At 56.0% G+C, this 21,451-nt stretch overlaps 3 protein-coding genes across 3 annotated transcripts; 1 reads left to right on the top strand and 2 right to left on the bottom strand.

Moving 5' to 3' along the window:
* Positions 1–331: 331 nt before the first annotated feature.
* Positions 332–15,284, top strand: Pgap3 (post-GPI attachment to proteins phospholipase 3). Its single transcript, XM_048365364.1, has 8 exons — positions 332–635; positions 2,673–2,770; positions 3,496–3,648; positions 11,964–12,026; positions 12,744–12,805; positions 13,062–13,198; positions 13,434–13,638; positions 13,832–15,284. Exons 1-8 carry the CDS (start codon positions 455–457, stop codon positions 13,893–13,895), a joined length of 963 nt encoding a protein of 320 aa, XP_048221321.1. The 5' UTR covers positions 332–454; the 3' UTR covers positions 13,896–15,284.
* A 485-nt stretch (positions 15,285–15,769) lies between these two features.
* On the bottom strand, positions 15,770–17,397 carry Pnmt (phenylethanolamine N-methyltransferase). The gene is made up of 3 exons (XM_048365366.1): positions 17,190–17,397; positions 16,409–16,616; positions 15,770–16,290 (listed from the first exon to the last, which is right to left on the bottom strand). Exons 1-3 carry the CDS (start codon positions 17,395–17,397, stop codon positions 15,843–15,845), a joined length of 864 nt encoding a protein of 287 aa, XP_048221323.1. The 3' UTR covers positions 15,770–15,842.
* Positions 17,398–18,996: 1,599 nt separating this feature from the next.
* On the bottom strand, positions 18,997–20,242 carry LOC125365359 (titin-cap). Its single transcript, XM_048365368.1, has 2 exons — positions 20,091–20,242; positions 18,997–19,842 (listed from the first exon to the last, which is right to left on the bottom strand). Exons 1-2 carry the CDS (start codon positions 20,198–20,200, stop codon positions 19,449–19,451), a joined length of 504 nt encoding a protein of 167 aa, XP_048221325.1. The 5' UTR covers positions 20,201–20,242; the 3' UTR covers positions 18,997–19,448.
* Between the last annotated feature and the right edge of the window lie 1,209 nt (positions 20,243–21,451).

The following is a 21,451-nucleotide window of genomic DNA, read 5'->3' as shown; positions in this document are numbered from 1 at the left end:
TGCTTTTTCTTTCTTTCTTTTTTTTTTTTTTTTTTTTTTTTTTTTTTGGTGCTCATCCTGGGGCTGGAACTCAAGAATTGTGAAAAACTGGCCGAGCACGCTTGCAGTAAAGTCTGTGAGACTCTTATCTCCAATTCATCACCAGAAAACTGGAAGTGGTGCTGTGGCTCAAAGTGGTAGAGCGCTAGGCTTGAGCAGAAGAGCTGAAGGATAGCGCCCAGGCCCTGAGTTCAAGCCCCAGGACTGGCACTAAAACAAAACAAAACAAAAGGAACCGAGAGACTGCAGCGGGGCAGGGGGCGGGGCAGACGCCCGCCCATCCGGGAACCTTTCTTTAAAATGAATGGACGTCAGGGGACGGTACAAAAGGGAACACAGGTACTTCCGCTTACTCGGAAGTGCAGGCTTCCCATGCTCCTAAGCCCCTCCCTCGGTGGCCAGCCGGAGTGATAGGATGGCTGGACGGGCAGCACGGCTGATACTGCTAGCCGGGGCAGCCGCGCTCGTGAGCGGCTCCCAAGGCGACCGCGAACCGGTGTACCGCGACTGCGTGCTCCGATGCGAGGAGCGGAACTGCTCAGGGGTCGCACTGAGCCACTTCCGTTCCCGACAGCCAATCTACATGAGCCTAGCAGGTAAGCCCCGCCTCTTCCAAAAGCCCCGCCCATTGTCTTTGGTCACGCCCTTCGCGCCCCCAAGGTTCTGTAAGCTCTCAGTCTTTCCCCAGTGGAGCCCTTCAGATTGTGCGAAGCTCCGGAGCGGTGGTGGGGTTCTCATCAGCCTGTCTTAGGACAGGCTTTTTAGAAATTCATTCAAGCGGCTATTTATTACATACTTCTTGCAGTACAAGGCCCTGGAGTGACCCAGAAATTGGACCAAGGTCCTGCCTTTCCAGGCAGGGAGTCCCAAGAAGGGTGCTGTTACCCTTCTCTAGCAGGGCATGATCTGAGTCAGAAAGGAAGAGATTCTGGCTTGAAGAAGTGGGGGCGGGGGGGGGGGCGGGTAGGTATCCTTACGTAATTTTTTTTTTTTTTTTTTTTTTTTTTTGCCGGTGCTGGGGCTTGAACTCAGGGCCTGGGTTCTGTTGCTGAGCCTCACCGTGCTCAATGCTAGCGCTCTACCACTGGAGCCACAACACCATTTCCAGCTTTTTTCTGTTTATGTGGTACTGAGGAATCGAACCCAGGGCTTCATCCATGTTAGGCAAGCACTCTACCACTAAGCCACATTCTCACCCCCTTACATAATATTTTTTAAAACATTTTAATTGCTTTTTTTAAAAATTGAAAATGGCACCAAATACTAAATATTCACCTTTACAATAAGCAAATTCAGTAATGATAACTCACACTAAAACAAAACGTACTTCTGATAGCCATTATTTTTTCTCTTTGGGACAGTTTTCAAGGTTTTCTTTTGTCACAAAACAAAACAAAACAAACAGGAATGTACCTATACAAAGGCCCAAAATAGGCCATCTTTTTTAAACGAAAAGGCAATGATTCACAAAAGACTATGAATAGAACATGTAGCTAGTTGATACAAATGTAATAAGATTTGTTAAAATCAGTCACATCTAATAACACATTTGAAGTGTGCGTGTATAAAATATGTGAAAAAAGAATTTATCAATGTCTAAAAATATAGGTTTGTTCGTAGACAATCTGACAAGTTACCATAAAAAGTGTTTCCTGAGGCATAAAGAAGTGCAACATCTTACATAATATTTTGTGAAGGAATAGCTTCCAGATGAACACATTAAACTCCCATCCGTGACTTTAGTGCCAAGGAACAGGCATACTTATTGTATGGCAGATGTCACAATAGGTCAAATAGCTTCCATCACAGCCTTTGAGATAGTTTCTCTATGTTACAAATGGGGAAACCTTCAGACCCTGCCCAAGGTCACACTGATTATAAATGGTAAAGCTGAGACACAGCTTGTACTGTACTACTGTTTTCCATTCCATACAGATGGAACCTAGAGTGAGGGACAGATGTGGGTACACTCAATGGTTTCGTTTACCCGGGAACAGGGAGTATGAAAAGCAAGGTGGAAAAGCAACTTGGAACCTCAAAAGTTAGGGTGAAGATTGGGCTTCATTCTCCCAGAACATGGGAGGCAGCAAGAACTCCCCTCAGGCAAGTAAGAACAACTCCTGTGTTCAGGAAGGGCAAACATACACTCAGTTGTCCATAGGTGAGTCCATCAGATGTCAAGCTCCTCAACTTGAAACCAGGCACTGGCGCCTCATGCCTGTAGTTCTAGCTACTCAGGAGCTTGAGAGATGAGGTTCAAAGCCAACCTGGGCAGACGAATCCAAATCCAATAACCAGCAAAACCCCAGAAGTAGAAATATGGCTCAAAGGTAGAGTGCCAGGCTTGAGTGGAAAGTGAGAGCAAGAAGCCAGTGCCAACACACACACACACACACACACACACACACACACACACACATCTCCTATCTTGGGTGAAAGAAGAAACATCTCTATTTGCTCCCACCCCTAAAAGTTGCCTATGTATATCCACATCACTTTCTTTTGTGTTGTAAGTTCTACTCTCTACTCAGGTAGAAAACCAGAAATTTGAAATCTCTTCTGGTTCTCTCCAGCATCTAGGCCCCTTGGCCTTCCTCAGCTGGGAGTCCACTGGCTCCATTTATCTATTTCAGGCTGGACTTGTCGGGACGACTGTAAGTATGAGTGTATGTGGCTCACCGTTGGCCTTTACCTCCAGGAAGGCTACAGAGTGCCTCAGTTCCATGGCAAGGTGGGTTGGAAGGGCAGAGAAGGTATGTTGGTGGTCATGGGATAGGAACAAGACGCCCTTTGGTGGGTCCACACTGTGCAAGCTGTCTGAAGTGCGGGGTGATGGTGTTTGGAGCAGGATCGAGTCAGAAGCTGCCGCTTTTCCTCTGATCCGATGGAACCATTGAGTCCCATGTGTGGATTTGGAGTAACAGTATCTGGGCGGCTTCGGGGTCTCCTTGGAGAGAGGTGTTGGGCTTCGTAAGCAGATGGCACGTTTTTCTGTTGCTTTTCCAGTAGTGGTCAGGATTAATATCAATATTCCTCAGAGGGCCCACTTTCCAGGTGCCATTTGGTCCAATCTTGTCTCATTTTAGCACATGAGATTGGTAGGAACTCTTCTCCCTAATTTGCCACAGAGTACACTGATGTTCCAAGGACTGCAGGAAGCACCTGAAGAAGGATTAAAACCTGTGGTCTGGATGGACACATGTTATTTCCATCAGGCCATACAAACCATCCTTATTGGCTTATCTGTTCCCCCCCCCCCCCGAGACAGAGAAGTGTGTGCTGGCCGGGACAAGGTCCTCATGCTTACCAGCAATGACTACAGAGCTGCTCATTGGCCTGAGAAAGCCAAAGGTTTTGGCCAAAGTCCAGAGCTGAAGAAACAACTAGAAAGCTGTTGATGCAGCCCCGTAGAGGTTGCCTGTCTCTCAGACCCCCTCCATCTGCTTCTGTTTTCAGTGGCCCTTCTCTCGGTTCCTGTTCATCCAAGAGCCAGCATCTGCCGTGGCCTCTCTCCTCAATGGCCTGGCCAACCTGGTGATGCTCTGCCGCTACCGCACATTGGTGCCCGCCTCCTCCCCCATGTACCACACCTGTGTGGCCTTCGCCTGGGTAGGTAGCCTGACAGGAGGACCTCTCCCTCCTCCTGGACACCCAGGTCTTTCAGCTGCCCAGCTTTCTCTCTGTTTTCCAGGGCTCAAATTACAGTTGTAACAAAGAAGGGTCAGGTCAGGTCTTCCCTTCCAGCAGAGCCCTGGGCCAGGCTGCTAGAAGGGACAGGAATTCTGTCTTAAGCCCTTAACATATGTCTCTTCACATAATCCTCATCAGAGAAAGGCTCAGAGCCGGGAAATGAAGAGCTAACTAGTTAGCAGGTAAAGGAAACAGGCCTAACCGCTAGTACAGTGACTTGAAGACCTGAGCCCTCAGCCTGTGCTGAAAGCTAGCTGGGCATTTGCTGTGGGAAGACACGGGGTCGGGGCTGCAGGCTGTGTCCTAGGGAGTGAGATGTAGTGGGGCTTAGCTCCCTTGGGAGATAGGAGACAGGCAGAGCCCGGGAAGGCCCAGGTTGAGAGCTGGGGGTGTTGTGAGGCAGAGAGGCCACGTCCTCTAGTAGGGGATGAGTACCAGGGAGGACAGGGTCATGGGAGACTTGTGGGCCTGACAAGACTTAGACATGGGTGAATGGGGGAGAGGAGTTGGGATCCAGGCATTCCAGGCAGGGGGGCTCAGGAGTATAGGTGGGGCCTGCTCTGCCTTGATGCCTTGTGGCATCAAGGGATGAGACGGAGCTGAGAGGGCTGAGTGCCAGGCTGGGACCAGGACCTGGATGTAGGCAAGGGACTGGTGTCTGTGTGGGTGTCACAGGCATGAGTGCATTGGAGCCCCCACTTGTTGAGAGCTTGTTTGGAGGTTCTAGCAGGGGAGCACAGCTACTCTTATACTCTTGACTGAAGACCGGTCCTCCTCTATCGGGGATGATCGTCCTCTTCGACCCAGCACGCAGCTTCGGGAGGGACACACATGGAGTGGTAAGGGAGGAAGGGGACACCTGCCTAGCCAGCCAGATCACCCGAATCAACCCTGGCGATCAATGGGGTGACAGATGTCGCAGCCAGATCGCCCTCACATCTGAGCCCCCACTTCTTGTATACACCACTCACTTGAGAAGGGAATTTGGTCCTGGCCAAGAAAGCAGGAAAGGCAGGGAATTGAGAAGGTCCCACCTGTTCCCTTTCCCTTGGGGTTCTACCAGGGACATGGCTTATCTCCCTGCTTGTCCCCACTCCTCTTAGAGAGCCCTGGGCAGCACTGGCGAGAATAAAGCTCAGCACCTCTGTGTTTGGACCATAGTCTCAAGGGCACTTCAGAGGGTTGCTGCACAGCTTGATTCCTGGGTCTTCCGTCTCTGGTATCTGCACCTCAACTTCTGTCTTAGTGAGGAGTGCCACCTGCTAGAGATACCAGCAGTCCAGTATAGCCAGGACCTTTAGAAGAAGAGTTGGGGATGTTGCGGGGCAGGGAGTATAGTAGAGCTAGCTGGAGCCTAGGTCTTAAGACACGGCAGGACATGGGGCTCTAGGTCATGGGGTCCCTTGGCCCCCAGTGGACATAGCCTCAGACTCACTATAGATGATGATCAAGTTTGTTTTTATTTTTATTCTTGTGTGTTTTGGGGTCAGTTGTGGGGCTTGAACTCTTGGCCTGGGCACTGTCCCTGAGCTCTTCAGCTCGAGGCTAGCGCTCTATCACTTGGAGCCACAGCTCCGCTTCCGGTTTTCTGGTGGTTAATTGGAGATGAGAGTCTCACAGGGGGCTGGGGATATGGCCTAGTGGCAAGAGCGCTTGCCACTACATGAGGCCCTGGGTTCGATTCCCCAGCACCACATATACAGAAAATGGCCAGAAGTGGCGCTGTGGCTCAAGTGGCAGAGTGCTAGCCTTGAGCAAAAAGAAGCCAGGGACAGTGCTCAGGCCCTGAGTTCAAGGCCCAGGACTGGCCAAAAATAAAAATAAAAAGAGTCTCACAGACTTTTCTGCCCAGACTGACTTTGAATTGTGATCCTCAGATCTCAGACTCCTGAGTAGCTAGGATTACAGGTGTGAGCCACCAGCGCCTGGCTGCTGTTGTTTTTGAGACAGGGCCTCACTCTGTAGTCAAAATTGGGCTCCAGGGGCTGGGAATATGGCCTAGTGGTAAAGTGCTCGCCTCGTATACATGAAGCCCTGGGTTCGATTCCTCAGCACCACATATATAGAAAATGGCCAGAAGTGGTGCTGTGGCTCAGGTGACAGAGTGCTAGCCTTGAGCAAAAAGAAGCCAGGGACAGTGCTCAGGCCCTGAGTCCACACCCCAGGACAGGCAACAAAAACAAAACAAATAAAATGTGATTTTAAAAAATTGGGCTCCAACTCTCAGTCCTCCTGCCTTCTCTTACTGAATGCTGGGATTATTACAGGCATGTTCCCAGGCCTGGCCCATCTACTTCAGGTTTTTTTTTTTTTTGGCCAGTCCTGGGGCTTGGACTCAGGGCCTGAGCACTGTTCCTGGCTTCTTTTTGCTCAAGGCTAGCACTCTGCCACTTGAGCCACAGCGCCACTTCTGGCGGTTTTCTGTATATGTGGTACTGGAGAATCGAACCCAGGGCCTCATGTATACAAGGCAAGCACTCTTGCCACTAGGCCATATCCCCAGCCCCTACTTCAGGTTTTATACTTGACCTTAAGCTCTGTGTATGTTTCTGCAGGAGGGAGAGAACCTGAGTTGTTTGGAGGGTGTGGCAGAGGACTTTGTCCTGGGCTGGTCTTCTGGACTGAATAAGGCCCCTCTTTGAATTGGGGTGCAGTGGGAAGGCCCCTCATCAGCTCTGGGTTCTATATTGGTGTAAGGGTGTCACAGCCTTGCCTCTGGGAGATGAGGAGACCATGGCCCCTAGGTGGGCAAGTGAAGCTTTGGCAGAAAGCCACCCTGGCTTGCTGCATAGACCTAGGCTACGGCTGGGCAGGCATCGGGCAAGGCTGGAAAGCCTGCTAAGTTCTGCATACTGAGGCACAAAAATGTGTGTGTGTGTGTGTGTGTGTGTTTGGGGGAGGAGGTGTCCTGAAGCTTGAACTCAGGGCCTAAGCACTGTCCCTGAGCTTCCTTGCTCAAGGCTAGCACTCTACACCACTTCAGCCACAGCTCACTCCACTTCTGGCTTTCTTGGTGATTAATTGGAGATAACAGTCTTAAAGATTTTCTTGCCTGGGCTAGCCTTGAACTGGGGTCCTCAGATCTCAGCCTCCTGAGTAGCTAGGATTATAGCTGTGAGCCATCGGTACCTAGCCAAGGCTCATTAACTCCACAGAGAAAGAGGCTCAACTTTCAGCTGCAGGAGACCAAACCAGTTCCTCATTTTGTCCTCTAGTAGAGAAAGGTCCATGGGTGTAAAAGCAAGAGGAAGAAGTAGAAGGGAAGACCCCACTGTCTTTATAGTATGATTTATGGAGGTAAGGCCTGATATGTCACCTCTGTTGAGGAAACTACAAGAAGAGATAGGTTGAGGCTGCAGACGAATGGTAGTAAGACATCAGGAAACTTCCTGATGGTCAGACCAGAGCCAGTGGAACGGGCCATGGCAGGAAATCAAGGAATCCTTTTTGATGGTGGAAAAAAGCTCCTGTTTTCTCAAGAGTGAGCCAAGGCAGGCTTGTTGCGCCTGAGGCAGATCGAGACACTGGCCCCTGGGAGGGGACAGGATGGCAGCAGGCATCATATTTAACATTCTGCCTCCCCCACTTCTGAGACACTGAGCTATTTAAAGACCCACTTGTCCCCACCACTACGGTGTCAATGACAGCCCCGAGCACTGGGGCTTAGCGCTGGGGTCGAATTCCTGACAGATCTGGCTCCCTTGGCATGCAACCAGTTTCACGGCTGTGATATTTTTGTCTCAATTTTCCTATTTTCCAGCAGACTGCACTGGTCCCTGTCCTCTCATCCCTGCCCCTCCCTCCCCTCCTCTGCAGTGGTGCCCTGCCACCCCTGCTCCGGTCACACACACACACACCCATCACCCCGTTTTCTCAGTGTTTGCTGAAGTTCTTGGTGCCTGGGCTAGCCCACTGTCCCCCTGGTGTCTGCCCCTCCCACTCCCCTCCAGCCTGGCTGAGGAGCTGGGGCAGCCATACACTTGCTTCTGGGGGATTTCCCTTCCTTCTCTGTCCATCTGTCCTCGGCTGGGGCCTTGATGACAAAATCTGAAAGAGAAACAGTCTCGGTTGGGAGACCCTATTGTTGGGCCTAGTGGCTCAGGAACAAGGAAGTGAGGCTGTAGCCAAGGTGGGGACAGTCCTGGACTCCCAAGATTTGACCTTGAACTTGGCGACCTTTAAAGACAGGGAGGCTGGTGAAGGCAGTGGTGGGGTCAGCCTACTGGACGGAATAAAGGAAAACAACACGTATGGGACATCAGCTGTGGACCACACAGGAATAACAGTAGCCATTTGTGGAGTGGCTCCTTTGACCAGGCATGTAAGACAGCTCTCCTGCCAGGTGGGTGCTGTGTTAACGCTCCTGTGTGAGGGAGGCCTTGGGGGCCATCACAGAGGCCTGGTTACTTGTTTAAGAACACAGCTGAGCCAGGCTGGTGGCTCAGGTGTCATCCTACCTACTCAGGAAGCTGAAATCCAAGGATCAGGATTCGAAGCCACCCCAGGCAGGAAAGTCCCTGAGATTCTTATTTCCACTGAACTACGAAAAAGCCAGAAGTGGCACAGTGGCTCAAGTGGTAGAGTGCTAGCCTTGAGCAAAAGAAGCTCAGGGACAGCACCTGGGCTCTGAGTCCAAGCCCTTGGACCAGCAAATAAAAACCGGAAAAAAGAAACCCACAGCTGAGCTGTGTGTGGTAGCACGTGACTGTGGTTCCCATCTACCTGGGAAGTGTGGTCAGGAGAATCACTTGACCTTAGGTCTTCAGGGTCAGCCTGGGCAGCATCACAAGACCCCTTCTCAAGCAAATGGGCTGGGAGTTGGAGGCACGGCTTAGGTGATAGATTGCCAACCAGTGAGCGAAAGCATCAGATATCAAGTTCAAGTCCCAGTTTCAGACCAAAAAAAAAGAGCCAGGCTGAGTGACTCACACTTGTTATTCCAAATATGGGGGGGGGGGCAGAGATGGGAGGATTACGGTTCAAAACTGACCAGATCTGGTGGTGGCACGTACCAAGCAAAAAGCAGGAGACCAGGTGTGGGAATGTGACCTAGTGGTAGAGTGCTTACCTCACATATGTGAAGCCCTCGGTTCAATTCCTCAGCACCACATATATTGAAAAAGCCAGAAGTGGCGCTGTGGCTCAAGTGGTACAATGCTAACTTTGAGCAAAAAAGAAGCCAGAGACAGTGATCAGGTCCTGAGTCCAAGCCCCAGGACTGGCAAACAAACAAACAAACAAACAAAACAAAACTCTATACTTTCTCCCTCCCTCTAAAAAACAAACAAACACCTATAGCTAGTATTCTGTCCTAATTTGAGCTCTTAGCCTAGACATCTTTGGCAAGAGAGAATGGGAGGCAGACTTGATTTTTGGCCTCAAGATGCTAGAGAGCCATTCTATTGCTAACCCAGTGGTGGCAAAAGTAACAGCTAAAAAAAAAAAAAAAAAGTAATAGCTAAGATTCCGCCCTGGTCCATGCACCATGCTGTGCACTGCATGTCAATAAGTCCTGATCAACACTGGGATTGTTCCCTTGTTACAGATGAGAAAACTGAGGTAGGGCAAGGCAATAACTTACCCAAGGACACATAGGAGAGAGCTGAGATTTGAGACCTAACAGTGTGGCTGTAGGGCTTGCCTTTTCTGTGTGGGGGTGGATGGATGTGCGGGGGAGGGTGTGGGCCAGTCTTGGGGCTTGACCTCAGGGCCTGGGCAGTGTCCCTGAGCATGCATATATATATATATATATATATATGCATATATAATTTATTAATTAATTAAACAATTTTTTTTGACAAGGTGTTGTGCAAAAGGGGTACAGTTACATAGTGGGGCAGTGTGTGCATTTCTTGTGATATCTTACACTGTGTTTTTCTTTCCCTCCCCTAGGTCGGGTAGACATATATACAATACACAGTGTACCAAAAACATATACAGTAGCCACGTGGCCTACGCCAAAGGAAATTCGCCTAGGGCTTTAAGTGTAATGTCGACAATAGGGTTTGCTTGTCCTTGTCTCATATGAATGTACATACATAGCTTTTGAGCTATTGTAATACACTGAGAGGTCAACTTTTGACCTTTATATGTTGAGTAATTGTTTGGTTTTAGTTACATAATGTAGGGTCGCTGACCCAAACCTGTGGGCAATACCATTTGACAAGAAGTTTTTGGTTTCACAGACCTGGTCTCTACTGTCTCCCCCTCCCCCCACCTTAACAGTCATATGTCAAGGAGATCATGCCCCTTTGTTTTCTGTGTTCTAGGCTTGTCTGGCTCAACATTGTTTTTCCTGAGCCTTTTATAAAGCTCAAGAGTAGCACTTTACCACTTGAGCCACAGTTCCACTTCTGGCTTGTTTTGTTCTGTTTCTAATCGGAGATAAGAGTCTCCCAGGCTTTCCTGCCAGGGTTGGCTTTGAACCACCACCCTCAGATCTCAGTCTCCTGAGTAGCTAGGATTACAGGCGTGAGCCACTGGAGCCCTGTATTGTAAGTCTAAGGAAAGGGTTGGCAGAAGAGTCACTCCCTATAGGGGAGACTCTCCTGGGGAGGGGGGGCTGTGAGGGGTACAGAAGCCAGGCTTCAGATGGGGCTCTGAAAGTGGGAGGAGTTGTGGGGAGAAGGCTGGACAGGGGGCCCAGCAGCCCCTGCCTGTCCCTCCTGTGGAGCGAAGGCCCAGCCCAGGGCATGTCCACTGCTGCTTTTGGGTGTTCCAACTGCCACTTAATCCTCTTGTCACTTCTCTCTTGCTGTTGTGGGTGACAAGGAGGCCTGGCTGGCTGCCAGTCCCTGCGCCTTCCCTTCTTCTTCCCACACTAGCTTGTGGGCCCGTCTCTTTCCTAAGCGGTCCCTGCACCTGTCCTGCCTGGTTCTGGCCCCAGCGAGTGCGTGCATCTGTCTCCAGCCTTGGGTGGCTCCTCTCCCAGCTGTGACTCTCAGTACCATAGTGTCCAAGAAGCCCAAAGCTTTTGTCCCATTTCCCAGCCTCCAGAGGAAGGGACGGTAGCAGGGAGCCTGGAGGCAGGCAGGAGGGACAGAATGGCCATCCTCAAAAAGGAAGAAGCAGTCTGGCCTGAGAAATCAGCCCTCAGGGCTGGGAAGGAACGGAAGGCCACTCCGATAGCTCAGATGTGTCCCCGGCAGGAAGCTGGGCCTCTGCCACTGTTCAGAGCAGCAGAAGAGCAAGGCGTAGGCCGGACAGGCCACGGGCCGCCCAGGCTCTCCCAAGCTCAGCCCTGCAGCGGGATGGCGTCTGGCTGGCCTTGCAAAACCCTGCATCTCCTCCTTCCTCCCTCTGCCCACTCTCCCCTCAGCTGCTTGCCTTGCCATCTCGCTGCTGGACCCTACAGAGGCCTTCCTGCCCTGCTCCCTCTGCCCCTTGTCTGCTGGGTTATCCTGGTATCAAAGCTGGCAGCTCTTCTGTCCTTGTCATCTCTGGCAGGCCTGTCCCACCCCGGGCATCCCTCCCCTCCCCCGGGGCAGACCAGGCCTGGCCCTGTTGTTTCTTCCTTTGCCTGCCCAGCCTCTGCACTGCACCCCAGAACACAGCCAGCCCGGAAGAAAGCCCGCCCATAGGACTCCAGTTTATTTGCAAGATGATTCCTGCTTTCTCCATGTCATTTCCCTGGGGCCCTTGCGGGCCGCAGCCCCTCTGTCCTGCCTCTGCTCTTCCCAGGGTTCAGACAAAGCCCTGGCCTGGCGGGTTGGGCAGGACTGCTGAGGGAGAGCTGGGCGAGATTGGCAGCTGTCCTCAGGGGCTGGGCCTCAGTGAGATCTCCCTCCCTGGCTCAGGGACACACCCCAGGGCCCGCCCACCTCATCCCACCCCCAGAGGCTGAGGTCACCCGCTCCCCGGGGCCCAGGTGGGGCTGTCATCACCTGGCTGATGGGGGAGGAGGAGGCAGGCCCCTCGGGCTGTTGCCTTAGCTGTTGAGCAACCTGGAAACTTGCTTGGCCAGGACTGGTTCCCAGGCCAGGCTAGAACCTGTGGAGGAGGCTGTAGTCCCTGGGGCCTTGGGGGTCGTGCAGGGAGTCACAGTTTTGAGGGCAATTGTCCACCTGAGGAAATGGGGCTGAGTGCGGGTGAGAGCCTGGGCAATTTAACGGGGGCCTAGGGGCCCAGAAAACACATTTCTCTCCCCTCAGAGCCCTTCCCAAAGGCAGTGGGTGTGCATCTGTGGGGATCCCCCAAGCCATGACAAATGCACTCACCCACCCTTCCTTCCTCAGGTGTCCCTCAATGCCTGGTTCTGGTCCACAGTCTTCCACACCAGGGACACTGATCTCACAGAGGTGAGCACCTCTCACCGCCTTGCACGGACAGTGCCAGAGGGGACGAGGGGGTGGGGGGGGGGCAGAGCGGCCCCTACCATGCACTCCCTGTGGTCTCCTGAGGCTGTAAGGTTTCATCACTGGCTCATTTTGCTTCAGAGAAGTGAAGTCACTTGTTCAAGGCTACCAACTAGAAGTGTGTGACCAGGACCGATGTCCCCGAGCTCTGAATTCAGTGGTGTGTACTCCTGGTGGCACACCCGCCCATGCCGTGAAAACCTGGCTGCAGAGCAGTGTTAAAGCACAGAGCCAGGGCCGAGCAACCATGGCTCACACCTGAGGATCCTCGCTACTCAGGAGGCTGAGATCTGAGGATCACGAAGTCAGGCCCAGCAGAAAAGTCTGTCAGACTCCTCTCCAATTAACCAGAAAAAAAAAAAAAAGCTGGACGTGGAGGTGTGGGTCAAGTGATAGAGCACCAGCCTTGAATGAAAAAAAAAAAATCTAGTGAATGTGAAGTCCTGGGTTCAAACCCCAGTTCACACACACACAATCATTATGCAATGTGAACGCGATTAGTGAGTTCATCAGGGCCGAAGCACCCTGGGCGTATGACCAGCTCTGTGTTGACTGCAAGCCTAGACGCCAGCCCTCCCCGGCCCGGGCCCCATGGGGTGGGTCCTCTGGGGGCTCTGTCCTCTGCTAAGCCCTTGAGTGCTGTACTCTCCCCATCCTCAGAAGATGGACTACTTCTGTGCCTCCGCTGTCATCCTGCACTCTATCTACCTGTGCTGCGTCAGGTGAGTCCACCTGAAGGGTTGGGGGGGGCAGGTGGGCATCGAGGGGCTCCTCATCCTCCCCAGGGGTGCTGTTCCGGGCCTCTTCCCTGGCCTCCCCAACACCACTAGGCTGCCCTGAGGGCAGGGGAGGGCTGCCCCCTTTGGGCGAGGGAGAGGGCAGTGGCTTCAGCAAGCTGCGCTCCGGTTGAAGAAGAAGGTGGTTCAGGGAGCAAGGGAGCGTACCCGCCATCTTGAGCTGCTTTGGGTGGCGGGGCAGGATCGTGGGGCTTCAGCATCCGGCTGTGGCCAGTGCCTTCCGCGCCTTCCTGCTGCTGCTGCTGACCGCACACGTCTCCTACTTGAGCCTCATCCACTTTGACTACGGCTACAACCTGGTGGTCAACGTGGCAATGGGTAAGGCAGGGTGGAGGCCCCAGAGTCCGGGCCAGCCGCAGAACTGAGGGACGGATGTGCTCAGGATGTGGTTCCTGAAGTGGGAGGCTCTGGAGAGGCCTGGGGAGGAGGAGGGAGGGGTGAAGCTCAGAGGACAGACCGAGGATGGTCCCAGGCCAGAGCGCTCGGGGTGGGCAGCTGGGGGACAGGGGAGGAGGTCTGACGAGTGAGCCCGTCCTGCCCACCGGCCCCTCAGGTGTGGTGAACATGGTGTGGTGGCTGGCCTGGTGCCTGTGGAACCGCCGGCGGCTGCCTCACGTGCACAAGTGCATGGCAGTGGTCTTGCTGCTGCAGGGGCTGTCCCTGCTCGAGCTGCTCGACTTCCCTCCCTTCTTCTGGGTCCTGGATGCCCACGCCATCTGGCACATCAGCACCATTCCTGTCTACATCCTCTTTTTCAGGTGGGTGCCAACCCCAGCCCAGTGCTCACCTCCCTGGTGCCCTACCTTGCCTGCTCCTGAGGAAGACAGGGGGTGGGGCTCTGTGTGTCCACAGCCCCCTTCCGACTTGCCTGTGCCCCCCACCCCCCACTTTGTCCCAGGGAGCTCCCACAGCGAGGTGCCAGCCTCAGTGGGATTCTCCCTCTGCCTACAGCTTTCTGGAAGATGACAGCCTATACTTGCTAAAGGAATCAGAAGCCAAGTTCAAGCTGGACTGAAGACCCTGGGAGCCTCTCTTCCCTTCCTACTGGCTCCTCCTTCTCCTCCCCTTGTGAAATGACTTGTTTTCCCCTCTTAGCTTTTTGAACACAGACATGACAGGTGTGGGCCAAGAATCATGGAGCTGCCCACCCCCTTGTTGGCCCTAGGGGACCTCCAAGTGAACAGGGCCTGGATCAAGTTCCACTCCAGAAGCACACTGCTCTGTCTCCCCCTACCAGTCCTCCCCGCACCCCACCCTTCATCTGTGGGATACCAGGTCCACGGGTCTTTGGGAGACAGTGGGGTCTCTGTTACCTCTGCCCTCCTCCAGAGTGCCACTAGGTGGCACTGGATACCTGTTCTTCTGCCCAGCTCCATCCCTATGGGTTCCAAGAGACCAAACTGTTGGGATTGGTTGGGATTGATGTTTCATCTGGCCTGCTCCATGCAGACTTCCAGAACCTCACCACACTCCCTTTAGGGCCAGGACCCCAGATGCTCCAGGATAAGAATCCTGCGCTGCTATTCTGGTTGGGAGCCCACAGCAGCAGTGTGTAGGACAGAGGTAACCAGGCCTGGGCGTGGAGAGCTCAGACCTGGGCGTGCAGTGTGTGTGCATGTGTGTTCAGATACAGATGAGTGAGCATAGGTTTGGGAAAGGTGTGATTTAGTGTGAGCATGCCATGGATTTGTGCCTGAGATGAGAGTGAATGCAGGTGCGTGTGCCACACGCAGTGTGAGGAGGTTGGAACAGAGTGAGAATCAGCACCATCAGCAGTTGCCTGAACACTAAGAATGCACCAGGGTGGCCAGGATATGCATGTGATCTGACTGGGGTCTGGGGTCCAGGCCGTGTGTGTGCATGTGCATATGTGTGTGTGTGTGTGTGCATTTCTTTGACATCTTCCAAACTTCATAGGACCTCACATAACTTAAGAGCTCCCTCTAGAAGCAGCCCCTTGTGGGGTAGAGGGAAGGAAAATGGGGATTCTGAGGTTTTCCGGCCTCCCTGTCTCCTCGCCTTCCCTGGCTGGCCTCCTTTCTCAGTCCCTGACTCTAGGCCCTCAGCACAGCCCGGACTCTGGGATGTGTCAGGTGACCTGGAGAACCAGGGGGAAGAGCTGTGGTGGAGTCTGGTCTCAGGTGGGACAGGCGGCACAGGCAGAAGCCATGTCGCTGGCATCCCAGCGAAGGTGACTCCTGGCAGCAGTGTGCCGCCGGGACACAGTCTTCTGCGGAACTCTTCCATCCTGAAGCCAGTGTGTTCCAGCCGGGGAGCCTGGACTTGGGCTCCGTCCCTGCCCTGTCCCTCCCTGCAGCGAGGGGCGCAGTGCTAGGGCTCCAGCCTCGGATTCTTTTGATACTATTTTCAAAGTGGGAGATAGCATAATAAACCCATTTCCTGCCTCACCCACCTTGGTTCAGCTCACGTTTGTGTGTAGGGTGGGCTGGTGGGAAGGAGGCAGCAGACAGAGGTGAGGTCTCTACCAAGGACCAGGAGCAGAGGTCGGGTAGAGCTCTAGTCCCATCTGGAGGGAGGGAAACCTGGCGCTGGTTGGTTCTTCCTTTCACTCAGGCCTGCCTTAGCGCCCCCCCAATTCCCTGCCACCAGACCACCATTCCCCTTATCGCCTGACTCTCCAGCTTCAGGTCTGAACCTGAGTCACTGCAGCTTATTACTTAACAGCTCTGAGCTTCTCCTGGCAATGGAATAACAGGGCCCCTGCCGCTGAGCCGCAGGCGGAGCCAGCAGTAGCTGCTGCACAGCCTTCCTGAGTTTGAGCATAGGGAATGCGACCCTCATGGAGATCTCTGCTCCCTTGTTGCCCGCCCCCCCCCGCCCCCCCCCCCGAACCACAGACAGTGTACACTTGGCAGCAGGAAAGGATGTCTTTATTAGGTGCCACCTCAGGCAACAGCAAAGCAGGTGGGTGAAGGCCACAGGGCAAGGACACACAGGGCTCTCACACCTCCACCCCCCCTTTCTTCTGGGCCCAAGCAAAGAAGATACCCTTGACATCGTCCACCCCTGTGCGGAGATGGGCAGGCATGATATAGGTGCGAAGGTCCCGGACCTTATAGCCACTCAGCACCAGGGCCTCCCTTACCTCCTCCTCACACACGGGCACCACAGCCAGCCTGGCCTCCCCGGCCAGGTACCACGACTCCTCCAGGGCCCCGATGAGGAGGAGGTGCCCCCCGGGCCTCAGCAGGGTGGTGATGTGGTGCAAAGCTCGCTGGAAGCTGGCAAGGTCTGGGCTCACCGCCTCCAAGCAGAAGGCAGAGACCAGGGCATCGGCAGGCAGAGGGGCCCGGCTCCCGGATCCCAGGGGCTGAGGCTGGTGCACGTCAATGGGCAGAACCCGCTTCACTCTGGCTCTCAGCAGGCGTTCCTTCTCCTGCCAGGATTCACTGTGCAGGGGAAAAGGGGGGGGGGGACAGTGCAGGCCTCATCCCTGCCCTCTGTCCTCTGCTGTCCACCACTAGCCACTCCATGGGAAGCCCCCCACCCTCACCCCTCTGTCCTCACCCCTTGCCCTCGATGAGACAGACATGCTGGCTGTACTCGCTCCAGTCAAAGGCCCTGGGCTCCTCCCGCAGCCAGAGCCCCAGCTCCTGGCGGTTGACCTCCAGGAAGTCGGTCATGGTGATGTCCTCAAAGTAGCTGCAGGCGCTGAGCAGCTGGTATATGGTGGGACCCGAGCCAATGTCTATGAGGGTGCGTCCAGACACCTCACCTGGCAGGGCGAAGGAAGAGGGTCCAGGTGCCTGCCCAAGCAGCAGCCCCAGCCTCAGGGGGCCTCCCCTTCCCCCCTCTCCCCTCTCCCCAGCTGGTCCTCCTCCCTCTCCAGGGGGGACCGGCGGCTGCTGCCCCCGGTGGTTTGGGCTGCCTGACTTTGGGACAGGAGCTCAGCCCTTCTGCCTCAGGTTCCACATCTAGAAAACGGTGGCTGGCTGCGGGAGGGGGGGGGGTAGGTGGGGCACAGGGGGGAGATCTGGGAACACTGGGCCCTCCTGCCAGCCAGCCACTCCTTTCCCCGCAGTCTCCGCATCTGCTTTCCTCTCAGTCTTGGCTTCTGCATCCCCCCCCCCACCCCAGTCACCCGGCGCCTCGGGATGGAGTGAGTAGTCCTGCCACGTGGCTCAGGATGGCTGGGGTCCCCGGCCCTGCCCTCCCACCGCCTCAGCCTCTGCAGGTAGCTGGGAGGACAGCCCCCCCTTCCTCCTCCATCCGCTCTGCCTCTCCCCCCCCCCCCCCGCGTTCTTTCGCACCTCCCCCAGGTGTGCCATTTTCCCTGCGCTCAGCTTACCGGTGGAGAAAGTCTGAGCCAGGCAGCGCAGCTTCCAAGGCCCCACGCCGTCGGGGCCGCGCAGGTCCCCGCGAGGGGGTGCGTAGTTGTTGCGCAGGTAGGCGCGGGGCTCGAAGCGCTGGTAGGCCGAGGCCACGGCGGCCCGGCCGGGGTCGGAGGAGGCTGGGTCCACACCCGCAGCAGCGCGACTCGGGTCTGCGTGGCTCATCCTGCAGCCCTGGCCTGCCGAGTGCCCCTGCTCGCATCGCGGCCCCTTTATCTGCTGCTGGACCCCCGCCTCGACCCCTGGGCTGCTGGGGGTGGGGTGGGGGTGGGGGGGTGGCAGCTGAGCGATGAGGCGCCCCGGGGGCCGCGCACCCCAACACCCCATCCATCTCCATTAGTGTCCTGGTAGCAGACAGGCCCGAGGTGTGGGGAGGAGGGGTGGTGGTGGTAGAACATCAGGTCCCGCCCCACCCTTCCTCCGCCTTTAGTTCTTCCCTGGCCCCCCCCCCACCTCAGCTCCTGACGCCTCTGCACCCCCTCCCCGCCGCCCCTCCAGCTCCTTTCCCTGCCAGCTCCTGGCCGCCATTTACCTTCCCCAAGGTCTGAATTAGGCCCTGGTCCCAGGCCTCCAGACCCCCACCGGTTCCCTTTCCTCTGGGACACCCTTAGTAATGGTACCCCAACTCTCCTCTGGCCCTCCTCTGGTGCCTGCCACCCCCATCCCCTGCCCACCCCTCCCCCACAAGAACAGTGTGTTCTGGGCCTGTGCCACAGTTGCCCTGGGGACTGGAATTGGGTTCAACCTCCCTGTCCTGTCTGATGGAAGCAGCGATAGGGGACTCGAGTGGGGCACTTAGCAAGCAGAGCAGGGAACAGCAGGGCCCAGGCCCCACCTGCTGCGGCCCCCCTGGGCTCGGAGATGCTTATCTGGGGCTGCCCAGGGTGGAAGGTTCCTGATGTTCCTGCCACAGTGGAGACACCCAACCCAGGTGACAGCAGAGGGTGCTGAGGGTGGGGTGACTCCATATTTGGCACTCGGCTAGGCTGGGATCTCTGACCCCGGTCCCCTTCCGCCTGCTGCGAGGCCAGGCCTGCAGGTACCAGGCATGAAGGATGCTCATCCCCTCAGACGGGAAGCCCTTCTGTCCGCAGAATCTCCATGGTCTCCCCCAAAAGGCCTCTCTGCCTTGGGTAGGCCACTAGCCTCTGCTAAGATCAATGCCTGGCGTCCTCTGTGCCCCTCCTCGTCCCAAGGGGACAGTCTCCTTGTTGAGCCAGGCAGCCAGTTGGGATATGAGTCATTGTAACAGCTGCCGGGGTCACAGACAGGAACTTGACCCCATCCCTCCCCAGCTCCCCCCCCCCCCCCATCATCGCTGGCCAGGGACAGGGGGAACCTGACCCTAGCCACGGATTCATTCTGTCTGGAGGCACAGCTGAGAGGCCTGGGGTCACCGACCCCATACACACCTCAGGGACAGCCAAGGACAGTCCGGATGCCAGGCCCCTTCGTATTCTCCACAAGATACCATTCAAAGAAACCCCCAGGCCAGCCGGCCTGCCAGGCGCCGCCCAGTGCCAGGGGCAGGGCACGGAAGCCAGGAGAGGGCAGCAGTCAGTCAGGAGATGGGAAGAGGACCAGACAGCCACCCTGCTTATTTGACAGCTTTGCTCTGAACCCCACTCCCAAGCATGAGGTGTACCCTCTGGCTCCGCCATATTTAGCTCAGAGGCAGGGCTGTTCCCAGAAGTGCATGGAGAGGCACCAATGGGCTGGCCCCACCGGCCCCCCACAACCACAAGGAAAGAGGCGAGACTGGGACAGGGTTGAGCTTTTATTGCAGTACTAACAGAGGGTGCCGGGGGCCCTGCCCTGCCTCTGCCCTCTTCACATCCCCCTCCCTCCAGTCTCCAAACTTCCTTCCCAGAGCATTCCGGATCCGCTCCTCCAGTCCTGGCTTCCCTGAAGCTGAAACCCGGACCACGTCCCTGCTCCCAGGGGCCTCTTGTCCCCACCAGCATCTCTCAGTCACTTTGGGACCTGAGGGTGCTCAGCTGTGCTGGCCCTCAGCTCTCTACCCCTTGTGTCCACCATCTTTGTTCCCCTCCTTTTGGGAACTCAGGGGACCCAGGCATCCTGGCCTCTGGCTCCCACTTTCCATAGCCCCCCAACTCTGGGCAAACTACAAAGCAGCCAAGGCCAGCAGCTCCATGGTCCTAACCAGGATGGGCCCAGCCCAAGGTAGGCACAGTGGAGCCCAAGTCAAGTCCCTCTCAGCCTCTCTGTGCTTCCTGGGACATGGAGCGGGACAGGGTTCGGCGAAGGGCTCCGGGCTTGCTGACGGGGACCACTGGAGGCAGTTGCTTGGTGATCTCAGCCACGTCCTGGCGCTCTGTGCACTGGCCACCCAGAGCTGTCTCCAGGGCCAGCAGCTCCCGCAGCTGGATGGGGGTCTCCTCGCGCTCCTGCTTGGCGGCTCCCAGTTTGGTGGGGGTGAAGATGGGCAGTGGCAGCACTCGCTGGTAGGGCAGCTGGTACTCCTGCAGCCCACGGCCCAGGATGCCCAGGCGCATCACCAGCCAGGGCGACTGCTGCACCAGGGCCTGGCACTGCCCCTGCCGGTGGTAGGTCTCATGCCGCTGGCTATCCTCTTCGTGCAGGGAGCAGCTAGAAAGGGGGGTGGGGGGCAGTGAGCTCCTGAGAGCTGCTGCCCTCCAGGCTCAGGCTGGGTGGGGGCTCCCTACCAGGGGCTGCCAGGCCCCAGCAGCTGCGGGGGTGACTCCTCTGCCCTCCTCAGTGATCACCCTTCTTGCCCTCACCCACAGAAATTTGGGGGTTTTGTGCTCAGCCTCAGAGGGCTTGGGAGGGTGCCTTTGGGGAAGCAGAGGCAGAGCTCCCAGCTGACCCAGACTCACCCCTCCTCCGGCCTGGTGGACAGAGTCAGGTCCTTCCATTCGGCCCAGAAGGCCTCCCGGCGCTCCTGGTTCTCCTCCGACACCCGGCAGCTCAGCTCTACAGTGGCCATGATCGCTCCTTTTTCCCTCTACTCTGTTCTACTCCTCCTGGGCCCTTTAAATAGTCCCCTTCTCCCCCTTCTCCAGGGGCTATTTTCAGCCCCTCTGGCGTCAGATGCTATAAGCAGAGCCAAGACTCACTTGTGTAGGGGCTCTGAGTCGGGGTGGGGGCAGGGGGTCCCTGGACTCTAGCTGCCTCCAGGTCAGAGGTCGGCTTCTCAAGGGATCTGGGTAGTCTGGGGTGGGGGGGGGGCACTTGGGGTCCTCAGAACAGCACTTCCAGGTGCCCAGCACTCAGCAGACACTGCCTCACACAAGGCACATGGCCCGCCTCGTGCCACCTTGGCGTTGCCCTCTGCCCCGCCTGTTCCTCCTTGCTTGTAAACAGAGCAGGACAGCCGGAACTGATGCCCCTTGATCTGTTCCAGGGCTGCTGATCCCCGCCCCCCTCCCAGACCCCACCTATCTTGGGCTCAAGGGCACATCCCTAGCTGGGCCCCTGGACCAGAAGGAACAGTGCAACCATGTCCTCAGGCTTGTGTACCAAAGGCCTCACCCCGTGCCAGCAGGGGGAGGGGGCATTAATTCCACCCCAGGGACCCTAGGGCATGAAGCTCGGCCAGGAGCTCTCCTTCCTGCAGCCAGTGGCTGGAGAAGAGGTCTCCCAGATACAGCCAGTCAGGGTGGAGAGCAGGTATGGGAGACAGTCCCCCAGGTCCTCCCCCCTCCCTGCCCTCAAGTGGAAAAATGGGATGAGAAGGGAACCCAGACATTCTGAGTCGTGGGCCAAAGATAGCTCTGCTCCAAGTTGGCGGTGGAGCTGACCACGGGTCAGCTTCTGCCCCTCTCTGGGCCTCATCTTCATTTGGCTGTAACGGGCTGACAGAAGCACTCTAGTTCCTGGGAGGGACTTTTGCTTATGGAGAGCAGGAGATGCTGAGGCTTCCCGAGGGAGCAGCACATGCTTCATTCAGGTAGCCAGCAAGCAGGGTGGTGGGCGCCGGAAGGGGCGGTGCTCGGTGAGTACTCAGCGGTCTTTTTCTTTCTTGGCCAGTCCCGAGGCTTGAACTCTAGGCCTGGGCACTGTCCGTGTTTTTGGATTTTTTTGCTACCACATAGCTCCACTTCACCTTTTTCTGTGATTAACAGGAGATAAGGATCGCCCTAGCTGGATACCAGTGGCTCACACCTGCAATCCTAGCTACTCAGGAGGTTGAGATCTGAGGGTTATGGTTCAAAGCCAGCCCAGGCAGGAAAGTCCA

This window comes from Perognathus longimembris, chromosome 17 (assembly GCF_023159225.1).
Source record: "Perognathus longimembris pacificus isolate PPM17 chromosome 17, ASM2315922v1, whole genome shotgun sequence".
Taxonomy (NCBI): Eukaryota; Metazoa; Chordata; class Mammalia; order Rodentia; family Heteromyidae; genus Perognathus; species Perognathus longimembris.
Note: the sequence above shows the minus strand (reverse complement) of the source record. Positions and strands in the feature narration are given on the sequence as shown.